The sequence below is a fragment of the Cebidichthys violaceus genome, unplaced genomic scaffold (genome assembly GCF_023349555.1).
Source record: "Cebidichthys violaceus isolate CVI_PGR_0920_01 unplaced genomic scaffold, fCebVio1.0.p SCAF_93, whole genome shotgun sequence".
Classification (NCBI taxonomy): domain Eukaryota; kingdom Metazoa; phylum Chordata; class Actinopteri; order Perciformes; family Stichaeidae; genus Cebidichthys; species Cebidichthys violaceus.
In genome coordinates this window covers 200,702-218,073 of record NW_027176979.1, presented here as the reverse complement: position 1 = coordinate 218,073, position 17,372 = coordinate 200,702, and the positions used below count along the sequence as shown (strand labels likewise).

Below are 17,372 nucleotides of genomic sequence, written 5' to 3'. Positions count from 1 at the left end.
TTGGCACTAGTTTGGTAATTATCATCTAAAATGCCATTTCGCAATGCAACGCTGCCAGGAAGTGGTTAACAATGCAGGTCGCCATGCTTGTTCCGTGTTATGTGATATCTGGGTTGGGCTTGTGAGGTCCTTTAAGTACAGTAAAACCCTGTAGGTCACCTGTCAATGCACCGCTGACTGTCTGCCAGTGCGCACTTCACCGTCTTCACACCTACTGTTCTAAGAGGGGAACTTTTGGAAAGATGACAGAGGAAACTAAAGAGTCTAGTAAGTACACAAAGGTTATCTGTTTTGCCTAATTTATACTTCTGCAGAGACGCACTTCCTGAAATAACTGTACGCTCCAGTACCTCACATTCTGTAAAACAAAAAGCCTACTTGTAGGTCCATGAGCTCCTCCTCCTCATCTAACGTTAACTCTTTCATATCTCATTTTTATTTATCAGCCATGGAGTTGTGTTGTGCCAAACTTTTATGCAACTATTACAACACGCTTATCACATTAATCAAACACCGACTGACAGAGGATTTCTCAACCGCGGGTTCAGTTCTATATGTATCTGTATTTAGGTTCAGTTCTATATGTAGCTGTATTTATGTTCAGTTCTATATGTAGCTGTATTTATGTTCAGTTCTATATGTAGCTGTATTTATGTTCAGTTCTATATGTAGCTGTATTTATGTTGTTGTTTTCTGCCTGAGGGAAGTGTTTGGTTCTTGAGCTGCTTGATTCTGCACCATGTTCAACATCTAGTTTGCGTCTGTGTTGTTTGGTGCTGAGCAGGAAACATGCAGCAGGCTTATCAAAGTTTGTTTAGTTGAAAAGGGATGCTCCTGTGATGATGATGATGATGATGATGATGATGATGATGATGATGATGATGATGATGATGATGAAACTGAAAACTAAAGAAAAGAAGCGAGGCTAAAATGCTCCATAGAACTGAAAAGTGAGGTGATAATTCTCTGCTGGTTCGTCCTAACAAAGCATCATCGTTCATGTTAAACTTAGACTAAACTACCAGTTTATTTTATCGGCACATCAGCGTCGTGTTTGTGTTTGTGACTGAGACATTCACGTGGCGTCTGAGGGTTGACATGCTTTTCCAGGCTGTCGTTCAAGCGGATGCAAGCATTTGTCTTCTTCTCTCGTCTCGTCCTGTTCCGTCTCGCCCTGTCCCTCACTAACCTTTAGGGCGGGGCTATCCTTGTGATTGACAGGTCACTATCACGGTGTTATCTGGTCTGTGAGTTATCCGTGTTTTTGTTTTACAACTTCAACCCTTTCACAGGGTTTAACATTTTGGTTCACTAAAAATGTGGTGTACTTAGCTCCACTTTTCGTCAGTTGAGCGACTGCTACAGTGCTGAAAAATCAATTCCTTTCAATTTCTAGTGTTCATCTTTTGTAACTTCGTTCCCTTGTTACGTTCGACTTGCAGCGTTTCTTCATTTGCGTTCTGTATTTGCGGTGCGTATGTTTTATGTATGTGTTGTCAAACTGTTTCTTGGTTCTTGGTTATGTCAACTTTAAGAATTATATTTGATCCATGCAAATTATTTAAATCATGGTCACTATCTGTTTGTTTGTCACAGATGAACGAGATCTTTGCTTTTTCTACTTGGAGATTTTATAAAAAGTAGATAATGATGAAGTCAAATATCAACGACATCAAATAAATAAAAGAGTTGCTCGCCATGTCTTTTAGTAACCTGAAGCTTTACTCTGTTAACCTGTTCATGTTTGTGTGTTTTTATTTTCTTTCAGTCTTTGAAGGAGTGGACCTCCACCCTAAAGTCAACAACTTTGTACACCACACCAGTGAAATCTCACTGGATCAGCTGATTGTGCGGCGAGGCCAACCCTTCAAAGTGACAATTAATCTGAGTCAACCTTTCAACCAAAACCTTTACCCACTCGCCATCTGTGCAGCAACAGGTCGGTCTTTCATTAAATTAGTTGTTAGAACAAAACTCATTTTGTTTGTCGATACTGTTTCCCCTGAACATTCATTCTTCAATAATTCTGTAAGAATTTCCTGAAAATTTGACCACATTTGCTCATAACCTGATCGAAAAATCAAACAAAACAGAATAATGTAATTATTCTACCAATAATGTAGTAAAATGTCCAAAACCTGTTACAAAAACATTATAGATGATGATGAAATATAATGTAATACCTTTCAGGTATATATATATATATTTTAACAGTCAACAGTGATTCTTATTGAAATGTCTCCTTTACTTCTCCTGAATCTTATGAAATATCTGCTCTCAACAGGGCTTTCAAAATGAATTTGAAATGAAGAAAAAAAAAGTTGACCTTAATATTTACTTCATTTAAAATGAGAAACTTTTCGATTTTACTTGTGTTGGGAACCGTAATGTCAGATTCCTGTGAGCGCACACCCTAATTGTTTTGTCAAGCTCTGGAAAATGTAAATGTAATATTACATAATCGGTAAACATGTTATTAAAATATCAGTTGGGACATTCTGTTGCATGGGTTTAAATACATTTTCGATCAATCCATCCATCCATCCATTGTCTTCCCCTTATCCGGGATCGGGTCACGGTGGCAGCAGGCCAAGCAGGCTGACCCAGACTTCCCTCTCCCCTGTAACATTTTCCAACTCATTCTGAGGGATCCTGAGGCGTTCCCAGGCCAGCTGAAAGATGTAATCCCTCCAGCGTGTTCTGGGTCTTCCCCGGGGTCTCCTACCAGTTGGGCGTGCCCGGAAAACCTCCAATACGAGGCGTCCAGGAGGCATCCTGATTAGATGCTCAAACCACCTCAGCTGACTTCTTTTGACGCAAAGGAGTAGCGTACCTCCTGATGTTCAAGCTCGTAACCCTATCTCTAAGGCTGAGCCCGGCCACCCTACGGAGGAAACTCATTTCTGCCGCTTGTAGCCGGGACCTCGTTCTTTCGGTCACGACCCAGAGTTTGTGACCATAGGTGAGGGTCGGAACATAGACCAACCGGTAAATTGAGAGCTTCGCCTTCCGGCTCAGCTCCCTCTTCACCGAGACGATCCGGTGCAGCGCCTGCTTTACTGCTGCAGCCGCACCGATCCGCCTGTCGATGGAGCAATCCACCGGTTTCCGTCAGAGCACCATGTTTTCAGATTTGGAGGTGCTAACTCTCATCCCTGCCGCTTCACACTCGGCTGCAAACCGCCCCAGTGAATGATGGAGGTCACGATCCGAGGAGGCCAACAGGACCACATCAAACAGTCTGAGCCTCTTTTCCAGCACCCTGGCATAAGCCTTCCCCGGGAGGCTGAGTAGTGTGATACCCCGATAGTTCAAGCACACTCTCCGGTCCCCCTTTTTGAAAATGGGAACCACCACCCCGGTCTGCCAGTCCATGGGCACTGATCCCGACCCCCATGCGACATTGAAGAGGCGTGTCAGCCAAGATGGCCCAACAGTGTCCAGTGCCTTTAGCATCTCAGGGCGGATCTCATTCACCCCCGGCGCCTTGCCACCAAGGAGCTTTTTGACTACCTTGCCAGGGATATGGGTGCATATCCTTAGGCGCATGGAGGCGACCCTCTCGTTCTCCGGGGAGAACTCCAAAACAGCGGAGCTCAGCCGGGGGCGGGACTGGGGATACTCACGAGCTCCCGCCTCTCGCCCTGGGCAACTCCAGAAAAGGACAACGTCCAACCCCTCTCCAGGAGCTTGGTTCCAGAGCCAGTGCTGTGTGTGGAGGTGAGTCCAACTATATCTAGTTGGTCCCGCTCCACCTCCTGCACCAGCTCCGGCTTTTTTTTTAGCGAGGTGACGTTCCACGTCCCTAGAGCTAGTCAATGCTGCCGGCGATCGGCTAGTCTATGCTGCCGGCGATCGGCTAGTCTATGCTGCCGACGATCGGCTAGTCTATGCTGCCGGCGATCGGCTCGTCCAGGCCCCTGGCCTGGCCCGCCGCCCGGTCTGCATTGCACCTGACTCCGATGCTTGCCCCTGCGGGTGGTGGGTCCACAGGGTGGCTGCTCCATGTTGTTTCTTCGAGCTGAGCCCGGCCACTAGACACTCGCCAGTGAGCTCCCCTCCTGGGTCTGGCTCCGGTAGGGTGAACCGCTATTAGTCTGGGCTCTCCCCTGAGACCTAGTTGCCTTGGGAGACCCTACCAGGGACTACTGCCCCGGACAACATAGCTCCCAGGATCACTGAGCCACTGAAAAAGGTGGCGATTCGCGAGCAATTTTCGATCAAGTTAAATGCAAATGTTTAGTTATAAATATATAACAGTATTGTTACAACAGTGAATAAATGTCTGACAGGAAAACATCCGACCGAGGAGCAGGGGACGCTGTCGTTCTTCAGTCTCCCAGGCCTCAAGAAACCTTCTCCATCAGCAAAGGCTGTGTGGAAGGTAGAGCTTCACAAGGACGCCTCCCCGCCAACAGGCCTCCTGGTCCTCACCATCACCCCGCCGGCTGACACCCCCATCGGGGAGTTCAACCTGGTTGTGAAACACCGGGACGAGGAGAAGACGCTGCCAACGCTGGTGGTGCTCTACAACCCCTGGTGCTCCGGTAGGTCTAGTACTAAAAACCACACCGTTAAAACGCTCTGGTACAAGAAAAAGCCCTGTGTGGAAATGTTATATGTTGTAGTTAAACTTGAAACAATCATGTTTTATAAAATCGTATCTTTTTTTGGGGAGGATTTTGATTCTTTAAGTAGCTAGTAATTAAAAAACATATTGACGTTAAAAGGTGCTATTAATATTTCCCTCTGAGATGTCGATAACAAGAAGTAGAATGTTGCATGAAAAGTACCTCCATTTTATACATAAGCTCAGTACTTGCGTAAATGTAGAGTACTTTCTGTAGTTGCAGTCCAACACTGCTTTCTGTCTGTTACTTTTGATACATTAAGTACATTTTGCTGATAATGATCATGTCTTTTTTGCCTCAGTAAGATTTTAAAATGCAAAAGTATTTGAATACTATTTATACTGTAAACTGAATAATATCATCTGTCCGTCTGTATGAATTCACTCTCTGTAGATGACTGGGTGTATATGAAGGAAGAGAAGGAGATAAATGAGTATGTGATGAATGAAAAAGGAATCATCTACAAAGGAAGTAAAAACTACATCTTTCCTATTGACTGGGATTTTGGGCAGGTACTCTTACACACTCACACACACACGCGCGCACACACACACACACACACACACACACACACACACACACACACACACACACACACACACACACAGTCGTGTTTCCATCACATTCCATTGACTTACATTAATTTCCCGGAGACTTAGCCTAACCCTAACCATAAACGCTACTTGCCTATTCTTAATCTTCAACCTAATTTTTACCTAAACATAACCTTAAACCAAGTCTTCACCTGAATGTAATGATTTATGTTTTGGGGACATCCATTTTGTCCCCAAAAGGAAGGTGAGTCCCCGCAATGTGACTGTAAACACATGTATGCCCTCACAACATTAGTAATACATGCACACACACACACACACACACACACACACACACACAAAACACACACACAACACACATAAATAGTAGCATCATGGAAGCAAAAAATGTCCCAAAAATGTTTATCACGAAATACTTAATGTTGAAATATAAATATCACTGAATTTATTGCCCTGAATTATTTTGTATATAATGTTGCTGTATGTGCAGCACTTTGGGCAACCTTTGTTGTATTTTAAAATGTGCTATACAAATACATTTTGATTGTTTGATCACTACCGGATACTTAATGTTTAGATATCACTGAATTTATGGCCCTGAATTTTTTTGTATATAATATATACAATATTTCAGAATTCATAAATCCAGATTTGAATTCCGGTACTGAACAGTACTCAACATTCAGAGTTATTATCTTTGGTACCTTGGATGTTCAGTTTTAAATTCTGAATCCTCAACTTTAATCTGAATATGAGGAGATAGAACATACTGTATGTACTGCCAAGAGCAGACGATGTCTCCTTTAATAAATGATATTCCCATCAGTACTGACAGAAAGAAGACATGATTCAAGAGCGTCTCCTCCCATTCCTTCTGTTCAGTTTGAGGACAAGATGGTGGACATTTGTTTGAAGATTTTGGACGTCAACCACAAACACATCATTGACCCGGCTGACGACGTCTCTGCTCGCTGTAACCCCATCTACGTCGGCCGCGTGATCAGCGCCATGGTAGGACCTGCTCTCTGTGTCCACACACCTTTATAGCAGCAAAGCATTAAAGGGCGGACATTCACCAAAATGCTTAATTATAAAGTTAGAAACTAATAACCCTGTGTGACTGACATTCACAACTTAACGCAGACTTAGTAGATTTTTAGAAAGAAATCATAAACCATTATTTTCTCACTACATAATAACTATCAGGTCAATTTCATTTTTGCAAAGCCGTCAGTTTAACTTTAATCAAATAGTCGTACTGTCAAAAGAACAGCTCTACGGCATCATTGGGCTTCATGCAGTTCCACATATTGAAAGTTGAAATAATAGTTCTGTAAACATTTTTGCCATTAAAGAGCTCAAGAAGAAGACAGTAGATGTATTTTATGTAGTTTTCAAATTATAAAAAAGACAAATGGCAAATGCAAAAGAAAAGTTCATCAGTTTGAGGGAAGAAAAGCTACAAGAGTGAGAATGTCCTTGTTTTCTTCCAGATCAACTGTCAAGATGACAGTGGAGTCTTGATGGGATGCTGGGACGGTTCATATCGTCACGGGTTCAGACCGACTCACTGGACCGGCAGTCACGCCATCCTTAAGCGCTGGCTCAACTACGGCTGCCAAAGGGTCAAGTACGGGCAATGCTGGGTGTTCGCCGGTGTGATGTGTTCAGGTAACGTCTGTCTTTGCAGGTTCTCATACCTGAAACAACATCTGTAAAGGAGAATAGTAGCTCTGAAACAACTGATCGATTTGTCAGTCAGAGAACATTTTTGATACTCTGTTAATTGTTTGTTAAGGACAAACAAACACTGGTGGGTGCCAGCAACTCAAATGTTAGGATGGGCATTTTGTAAAATAAATAAGTTACATTTTCAGGCTGTGAGCTACAGGTATCTGACTGACGAGGTGTAGAGACACTCCTCAAAACTTCAGGCGAGGGATTGACCCCTGCTGCTTCATAGCTACCATAGAGCCCACACTGTCACTAACTGCACTCCCTAAATAAATATTAGAACAAATATTATTATTTAAATAATGTCAAGGAAGGGCATTGTTTCTCTACCAGAAAGGTGTCATGTTGCTTGTTTGAGTCACTCAAATCTTCATGTTTGGTTCCAGTGATGCGCCTGCTGGGCATTCCGTGCCGTGTGGTCACCAACTACAGGTCCGCCCATGACAAAAACAACAATCTGAGCATTGATGTTTATCACGCCGACTACGGAGTCCGTGAGAAGCCATCCTACGACAGTGTTTGGTGAGACACAGAGGCTTCAATATCTTAAGTCCCTTAAAGTTAAAACACGTCACACAACTCTTATCCGGTACATCACAATATCCCTTTAACATTGTGGCCAATTAGTGTTGTAGAATTTAGCAATTTTGTGTTTTTGATAGTAGTAGCTGTCTGAGGGTGAAATAAAACGTATTTTCCCATTCCAAAATTTTACCTGAATAACACAGTTAAAATTTAAGAATCATTTACTTTAAACCTTCAATAACTCACTTTTATTTGGAGTTAACAGAAACTGACATTTTATGATCTTTTCAGTCGATATGGCACATCCAGAAGTTACGTACATATCAAAGTGATCATTCATTGGAGGAGTTGTCTTTTATCCTGATGAATCTACGACCAATATTCACTCTATTTTTAGCTCCGTTTTGTTCTTGTTCTGCCTGCTGTAGCTGAAAAACAAGGCTGTAAAAGCCGTGAAAATGAAAGAAAACAATGAGCTGAAAGTCGCTCCATAGAGCTCAGGTGATAATTCTCGGTGTGTTTTTGACTTAAAAGTGGTCATGTGATCTGTTGTAAAGATATTGATTAAAGTCATGCAAAGAATGTATAGGTTTCATGAACCGACTATGCCAAGGAATTATCAGGTCAAAGGGCTTCAAGGCATGAACTCGTTCACACTAACCAGAGCGAAATGACAACTTTTTAACTGAAAGGAGGAGCCAGTTTTATTCGATCAGGTATGATATTAAACCCATTATCAGGCCTATTAACATGTCAACATCTCGGCTCCTTATATAACAGCAACTATAATAACAGTCTGGTGTTGTTTGGGTGTGACGACTCGCCCTGAGAGCTTTTAATCCATCAATAAAGAATGATGTTATGTGGTGGTTCACTTTTATTTATTAAAATTACATTTTTGCTCTCTGCCATTGCTCCGCCTACTGTGTTCTTGGCACAAAGGCAACCTTTATACTTTGCAACATGGTTAATTTATGTCTTTATGGAGGTTTTTTATGCTGTAATATCATTAGTGGGATGTCTTTTGTGAATCAGAACTTGAGACGGGGCAGATATCAACATGAAAGGGATGCACAGTTTATGGATTCTATCAATGGCCACAATCTATTCTATGAGGTTCCCCAGCTTGGCCTGCAGACCCTTTATGAAGCTTTTACAGTATATACCTCAAAACATGAGTCAAAGAGTGACCCACTGTGGTCTATCAGGACTAGACATGAACATCGAGAACTTCATCTTTTAACAAAAAGAGGAACATATCAGTCAGTGCTGAAGAATGAATCCAGTGTTCTAGTTTGAGTGGTTTATCTTTTGCTTTATTCCAGGAAGAACTTGATATTTTAAGATTTTGTTTGTCTTACGTATTTTACAGTCAACCTGATGAAAAAACTTGGTTTTCAGCAGTTAAACTTTTGAAATGAAAAATGTTGGCATATCCATAGCTCTGGGTTTCTCAATGAGGGAGAAGGAGTAGATAACAAGAAAACAAAAGTATTTGTATGTCTTAAAACATGTCCAAAAGGGATCTTAAAAGAATATTCCAGACTATTATTGTTTAATGTAATACTCCAGTGGTGTATTTCAGATCTACTGCACTGCTGCAGATTCTGAATGTTGTTTTGTGTTTTAGGAACTTCCACGTGTGGGTGGAGGCGTGGATGAGGAGACCAGACCTGGTAGGGGACGGCAAATATGACGGCTGGCAAGTTCTGGATCCAACACCACAAGAGAGAAGTGACGGTACAGACTCTCCATAACATTTGTTTCTACTATGAGAATTTGTCCTCTGGGATTCATAAATGTGTTCAGAAGGATTTTCATATTGTGCTCAGGAGGAAATTTTGACATGAAGTTTTCTAGCAAGACTATCAGACACCGAAGGTTTTGACAAAGCATTGGTTTGACGACCTGCGAATGAGACCGGGCTGAATATGCACAAGCAAATATAAAAGGCAAACAAATGAATGACTGTTTGTTCCACCAACAGTCCAAACTCCAAAGATATTTAGCTTACTAACTCATATGACAAAGAAAAGCCATAAGTCCTCACATTTTAGAAGCTGGAACCGACAAATGTTTGTCATTCCACTAAAACAATTACATCAAAATGGTTGCAGATCAACCACAGATGCATGCAATGCAGCCCCTTCAATTCATTGATTTTGTTGTGAAAGCCCCTTTTAAACTACTATATGCATGTATGCAAGCATACATTTTAGTTTGAATAAAAATGAAACATTTCCAGTTGCTTTCATCGCGGTGTCATTCCTAATTCAACGAACAGATGGCATTTTAAAATCCTACAGATACTGTCTTTAAATCGCATTACACCAAACTACTTTATTTCAATATGTTAACGTCTCTCCTCCTGTAGGTGTTTACTGCTGCGGTCCAGCTCCGGTCACAGCTGTCCTGAGCGGACAGACAGACCTGAAATATGACATCCCGTTTGTCTTCGCTGAGGTCAATGCCGACTGTAATGACTGGCTGGTCAGTAAGCAGATTTAGAGCCTAATCTCAACATCACATTTAGTGATTTAGTGTAAAAAAAAAGAGAGCCAGTCTAAGCCTAATGTATTTTTGTTGTTTCTATTGACTGTGTTTGTGTGTTCTATCAGGTGAAAGCTGATGGTTCAATGGTGAAAATCTTTTCTGACACCACGGATGTCGGTCAGAATATCTCCACCAAGAGTGTCGGCTCCAACAAGAGGAATAACATCACCGACAACTACAAACACAGAGAGGGTTTGTTCACCTGTCAAACACCTGTTAATGCTGCACTATAGACCTCTACTCCGTTAGGAAGTCATGAAGTAGTATTTTTAGCTCCACTATTCACACTACATAATTTGCTGTCTTATAATTGGGAGTCATGAAGTCGTCGTGGTTTTCCCCGATGAGGTCTCTGAAATAAGTTTTGTAATGAAAACACATGCCAGAAGTGACACGGTCGTAGCATAGCCTTCTGCGTGAGTGTGCTGTGGTGCAACAGCCGTGTCAGATGAGGAGGTTAGCAGAAGGCTATGCTAAACTATTAGCAGCATTTTGACATTGGCTGTAAAGGGTGTCTATAGTAGTTTAGGAAATTGATGGAATCCCCATATTTACAGGATCTGAAAAGGAGAGGTCTGTCTTTGAATACGCCACCACCAGAGACTACTCCAGAGTTGATGAAGAGATGGAGGAGGACGAGGAGGAGGACGAGGAGAATGAAGAGATGGAAGAAAACAGAGAGAATGAGGAGAGCGGGGAGAACATTGAGGTTGAAGAGACGGAGGAGGGCGCAGAGAATGAAGAGACGGACGAAGAAAATGAGAGTGCTGACGAGGCGGAGAATGAGACAACAGAAAGTTGGGATAATGAACCCCCCGTCAGCCCCCCACAGCCAACTCCACCACCGCAAGTGTTTATGCATTTTGAAGAGGTGCGTCACAGAAACTAAAGTTTCCCTTTAGGCTATTGAATAGAATGTTTTGTATGTTATTTAAATTTTTTGGCTACTGTAAAGTTTTATTTAAAACAAACCTTGGACGACGTCCTGGTAGGGTTTAAGTTTGAGCACGTTGGTGATCTTTGTTGCTGTTTCCAATCTTCCTCCGTGCTCCAAACCTGCACCTTGGGAAGAGTCACAATACTCGATTCTCGAGCCACTGCTCTTCAGAATATATTAATCAATATATCAATGATCTGTTATCTGATTGCAATGATGTCGAAATCATGATGTTTGCAGATGACACCACGGTATACACTCACAGGACAAACGCATCTGAGGTCACCATTAAATTAAATCAGGAAATGTCTCACTCTAAACATTGGAAAGACTGTAGCTACTTTTCCAACAGATACAAGCTTTGGGATAATCTTGGCATGAACAGCAAAACAAAATGTATGTGGAAGAAGTACAACAAAAAGACCAAAAAAGTAGCTTTTACCTTTGATTGAGATGGCAGTCATCACTTTATCCTCTAATTCTCTTAATCAAACCATAATTTTTTTATTTTATTTTATATGGCCAGATTCTATTTTAATCAAAATAGAATCAGTAATGGCTCAAGGTTAAACTTCAACAACCCAGATCTTTTAAACCTAAACAAACACACATCTTGTAACTGTTGTTACCTGTTATTTACTACTTAATCAAAGACTAAAATTAGATTTCTTTCAATAAGTGTATTTTGGCCTTTTATCAATGTCTCATTGTGTGGCGCTGCAGGTGACCCCACCAATCAACGTTAAGGATGTGAGATTGAAGCTGGTGCTGCAGAGTAAGAGCACTGCTGCCAGGCCGTTGTCCATCAACATCAGGGTCCAAGCCATGAGGTACAACGGCGAATTGGGTGTGAACATCCAGAATGAGGTGAAGGAGAAGACACTGCAGCCTTGGATAGGTGAATCTTCTTCTGTGAACATGTAACTGTTGAATTTAGGAGGGAGATACCTCAGAAGGTTGACAAATATAACCAAAACTATCTGTGTGTCTGCATGTGAGAAAACACTGTATGGTTTTGTTGAATTTGTTGTGAACCGACTCTTCTCTTCCTCTGCCTCTTGGAGATCTGGTCATCCCTATCCGGATCCCGTTCTCGGACTACCGTAAACCCATGCTGGAGTGCGACAGCATTAAGGTTTCAGCTGTGGTCATGGACAAAGAGAAGCCAGATTACTCATACCTGGCTCAGGATGATGTCGTGCTGCTTGACCCTCCCATCACCATCAGCGTCAGTAAAAAAAACATGTCGTCCAGCTTTGTTCAGCTGTCTGTCACACAGCTGTTTGTGTCTCTTTTCACACTCAATGTGTAGGATTAAAGTTTCAAAATTAACAGAATAATACAAATATACATACCAAGACTACAGCCAAGCTCGGCACTGTGACGCCGTATATAGACACATAATCCATTACTATCAATGGATTATGTTGTAATAGTAATCCAGAAACATCATATATAATATTATTACACAGCTTTGTTGAATACTCGATCCTGATTGGTCAGTTACTACAGTTTGTTATTTCTTTATAGCAGAAATTTGCTATGAACAACAGACCGTTGATATGGATGCAGTTCTGATCTCTGTACACAGCAATTAGACTGTTTGTTTTTTTACCAGAATCAATAGTAATTTTTATATAAAGAAAATAATGTTGAAAAAAATTATGTATAATAATATAAAATATACTAATTTAATAATATATACATACAATTTCTAAATCAATAATCTTGTGTCAAATTATTGATTTTTTTAATAGTCATGTAATAAGCAGGATAATGCCATTATTGTGCAATAATAACCATCTCAATGTACGTTATTACTTACGTAAAACAATTGTTGTGTTTACAGTCATCATGTAAAAAGTTGTAACCTTACATTTTAAACTCCTTGGCATACAAACATACAAACCTTTTTATTTTGGCTTTTCTTTCCTCTCCCGTCTTGGTGCATGATGGGTAGTCGTTTAAACAAGTTGCCGTTTTGTTGCCTGACTGAATGTATTTGAATAATCTGTTCAAATGTGTGTTCCAGTTTCTCAAAGCGGCCAGAGTGAACCGTCAGGTAATAGTGGAGGTGATTTTTAAGAACCCAATCAACGAGACGCTGACGCAGTGCTCTCTGACTCTCTCTGGAAGCGGACTACTGCATGATGAGGTTGAACTCAAGTGAGTGAGTGTGTGTGTGTGTGTGTGTGTGTGTGTGTGTGTGTGTGTGTGTGTGTGTGTGTGTGTAACATAACCTGGCCGGGATGATGAATGCTTTTCATGGTGTTAGGCTGGTTACAGTAAAGGTGCAAAAAACAAATAGTTATTTTATTACAATACGTAGCAACAATCATTTTAATTGTCAATCACAAAATACTATAGAGCACAAAAAATATCTTATATCTTAGTTTGATATATGCAACCACACATTTCTAGTATTCTTAGAAAGTATTCTTAACGATATGAAAACAAATTGAAGCTGCAACCAACAAGTTTCAGACATTTTTATTGACAAATGTCAAATGATCAAAATACATTTATAGGATTTGTTTTAGTGTTTGTGATTAGGCCTTAGAGTTGAGATGTTTCAATACCAATATGAAATATATACCGACACCAAAACGTTTTTGGTTACAATACATAAAATATAAAAATTATTTTCAACAAAACCCTTTTTTTAATTTAACAAAATGTTCAATGTTGTCCAAACACAAGCAGGTGCACAACAACATCATCTCAATAAAACTCATATCAGAAACATTTTGACTTAAATTGGGAACTGTCTGTCTCCAAATTTGGGGGCTCTCGGGGCTCAGACGAGTAGCATATATCGTCGGAAGAAAATGCACTTATCCAGAGCGAATATAATGCATGTTTACATGTTATATACCAGATTTAAAAAAAAAGTCTGGGCAATACTATCATCTAAGCCATTTTTACAAACTCCAAACACAATTCTACACAACTAATATAATCAACTAGAAGATTTACCACAATATCATGTATTTTTTGCTATGACTCGGCGAGCTATGCACTCCTCTCCAAGATACAAATACAAAGCTAAAGGCTAACAACAACCGAGATAGCAAAAAGCAAGAGAATTTGACACAGAACTTTGCTCTGCTTCACTTTATCAAAGTCAAAGTCATGCAGAAAGACTGTTCACATGTCAATCACGTGCTATGATTTGGGAGAGTTTTTAGACTGTCAGCTGAAATAATAACAATATACAGTAAGTGTTTTTTTTCAAGCGAACCTGAAACTTTTCAATTTGAGCTGTGTGCCATCTTCATTTACTTTTAACCAGTAACATATACACTGATATTTACACAGCTGAACAAATCACACAAGTGTTACCTTTATTATAACACCAAAACTATTAAAATACACCTTGTAGTTCGAGAAATACACTCTTTTTATTATGGGTATGCAATTTTCGAGCAGAGGCCTAAAAATAGGGCTAGAGTTTAAGAGGAAAGATTATGAATCCGATGAGGCATTTGATGTCAACATGTGTTACTTGATGGTTTTTAATACTTGGTGCTGTATGGACATATTTTAATATTTCTTTTCTACTCCGAAAACGCAGCCCTAGTCTGATACGTTTTAATGCACAACACTGCATCAGTTATAAGAAGTGTCGCCCATCCAAAATCTGGATAACACCAGGCAACGTAAATACACCCACAAACTTTACTCTTTGTTACCCACAGGATTCCAGATCTTAAGAAAAACAACCGAATACGCGTGCAGTTCCCGCTCATTCCCTACAAGATCGGTAAGAAGACTCTGGTGGCCGACTTCGACTGCTCCACCTTCAGAGACATCAAGGGCAGCTGCACCATCAATGTCAAGTCGTCCATTTATTGAGCGCTTAGTAAGAGTTACATACAGTCACTCAGTTAAAACTCTTAATGTGCCATTTTCTAAAAGAAAGACAATAGGGTTGTTGTTTTCATTAAAATATGCTGGTGGTGTATTATAACAGCTGCTGCATTTTTTCTGCCACTACTACTCCTGCTCCTGTGTGGTGTTGTGTAATATGAGAGCTGTAGAAAGAAGCCATTGTGCCACATGCAGTGACAGCAGGGTATTTTACACTTAAACCAAACACTTTGATGAATTACCAATATCTACTCAGTTGCGACGCTGCTCAACAAACTCATTTGCCGCAGTGATTTCCAGCTGTGGAACCTGCTGGAGAAACGTTGTGTTGCCGATGCTGAAAATAAATGACACACTTTTTGCTCCACATCCACTGAAATGAGAATATGTGAGGAGCCCAGTATTACCCTACTGTACATTTAGACTGGTGGTGACATTTCAGGTACGAGCTCTTATCAGGAAATCATGTAAAGTTGAACGTTTTGCATGAATGCCGCTAAACCTCATTCACAGAGGGATTGTTTCAGGGTCCACTTCAACCTGCAGTCTTCTGAACTTTTAGCTTTAGCTGCACCAAACAAAACCAATCCATTGATTCTCTATACATGCTTGGTCCTGCTTCTTGGAGGAGGTGAGCTGCTGCCAAAGTTTCTCCTTGTGGATAAAATAAAGATTAACAGACCAAATGATGTGTAAGCTGTCTTTGTCTTTATTTACATGTTTTTATGGTTTTATTGAAAATGTCAGTAATATGCACAAATAAAGTGTTACTGAAAGCCATGTGCTCTTTGTGTCTTTAATAGTGGCGCTACAGATCTTTATATAATTATACTGCTGTGATAATTAAATTAAATGTGCTGCTTCAGGGATAAGAAAGACAAAAAATATTGATCCCAACATGATGAGGTTAACATAAATCCAAAAAGACAAATCTAAAGTCTAGATAACGGTGTGTTTTCAGTTCATTAAAGTTCATTTTAACATTTTGGTCACCTCAAAATGTCTTATTCAGCATTTGGTTGTACTTAACTCCGCCCTCTCTCGTCACTTCTGGTTGCAAAAAGCCAAGATGGCGACGTCCACAAACGAGCAACGTCCACAAATGTCCCAAATGCAGCGTGGAAATCGTCCATTTTTCCTTTAAACACTTATTGGAATGTAATTTCTAAAGTAGCAGGCAGATGACTTTATGGATTTATGAGTGTATTTAGCATCTCCAAGGACAACATTTTTTAAAGAAAACATGTCAATCTAAAATATTGATGTTGACACATTTTCATCTTCAACGTCATCGATAATGCCGTCTAATTACAGCAGCCCTACATCGGACCCTCGCGAAACACTTTTTTTAGCCCCCCCCCCCCCCCCCAACACACACACACACTTACCAAAAGCTGCTGTTCGCTATTTGAAGACAAAGTATATCCTCCTTTCTTTGATTACAAAGAGTTTAATACCACGGTTGTACAGTACATCGGTACGGTTCAGCTCCAGTAAGAGGTCCTTTTCAAAAGCACCGTAGCTTGTAGGTGACCTGTTGTGCTATGGTGTCTTGCTGCTGCCTTGGTTAGCCAACTCACGTTAACTCAGCGTAACTCCAAACACCAAGACGCTCAGTCACAAATAAAACGCATTCCCAGCCATAAAATTTGCAACGCTTCTCCGACGCTGTCAAATCACGGATGTCTTTATTGTCTTTATTCTTTATCTTTATCTTTTTCTTTACTTATTCCACCTGAACAGGTCCAGTCATGTGTGTGGAGAATCACAGCTGACCTGGGTTCAGTTCTTAGATGGAGCCGTCGATCACAACCTGCAGAAAGCCAAAGACCTCATTCAGCAGGACAGCTAGTTTGTGTGTGTGTGTGTGTGTGTGTGTGTGTGTGTGTGTGTGTGTGTGTGTGTGTGTGTGTGTGTGTTTCTACAGCATATGAGAATTAAAAGGAAGGACATGAACTCCTTGTGTGTCACTTGTCTCGTCTTCACAGTGAATCTACAGTCGACTGCTCGCTGAATGTAAACACAACCTGTTACAGTTTACCTGTACGGGGTTAGTTATACTAACAAGCAAATATCTTTGAACTGTGCATGAAGAATAACTGAACAGCAAGAAAGACATGTCACCAGATCTGGAGAGATCAGACCAGACATGGGTAGAATCAGACAGAATAGATCTGGAGAGATCAGACCAGACATGGGTAGAGTCAGACAGAATAGATCGAAAGAATTAAACGAAAGAGTAAATTCAATTTATGGACCAAATAACAGATACAATAAGATGAAAAAATTATGAGTAATCTATTAAAATCAAACTCTATTTATTTACACATACAGATCAGAAAGTCCAACAGAAACCAGGACAACCATGTTCATGTTTTCTGCACGTAAAAACATGAAAACCTGCAGAGCTTCTTTTAAGGTGTGTACAATTTAATGTGACAAAAATCTGTAACACAGTACACTTCCTGCTCAGCATCAAACAGCAGACAGACATATGTAGAGACCAGCTGCTGAACATAATGGAGCATTTAGCAGCTATTAACTCAAGAGTTGGTGGAGACCAAAACG

General features: G+C 40.6%; 1 protein-coding gene across 1 annotated transcript; it reads left to right on the top strand.

Annotated features, from left to right (window-relative positions):
• The first annotated feature begins 177 nt into the window (after positions 1–177).
• On the top strand, positions 178–15,493 carry LOC137867993 (protein-glutamine gamma-glutamyltransferase 2-like). Its single transcript, XM_068704508.1, has 15 exons — positions 178–267; positions 1,769–1,939; positions 4,293–4,547; positions 5,025–5,143; positions 6,068–6,196; positions 6,679–6,856; positions 7,306–7,441; positions 9,075–9,184; positions 9,819–9,934; positions 10,063–10,189; positions 10,555–10,868; positions 11,658–11,832; positions 11,999–12,162; positions 12,967–13,100; positions 14,633–15,493. The coding sequence occupies exons 1-15, from the start codon at positions 243–245 to the stop codon at positions 14,787–14,789; spliced, it is 2,310 nt and encodes a 769-aa protein (XP_068560609.1). The 5' UTR covers positions 178–242; the 3' UTR covers positions 14,790–15,493.
• The last annotated feature ends 1,879 nt before the right edge of the window (positions 15,494–17,372 follow it).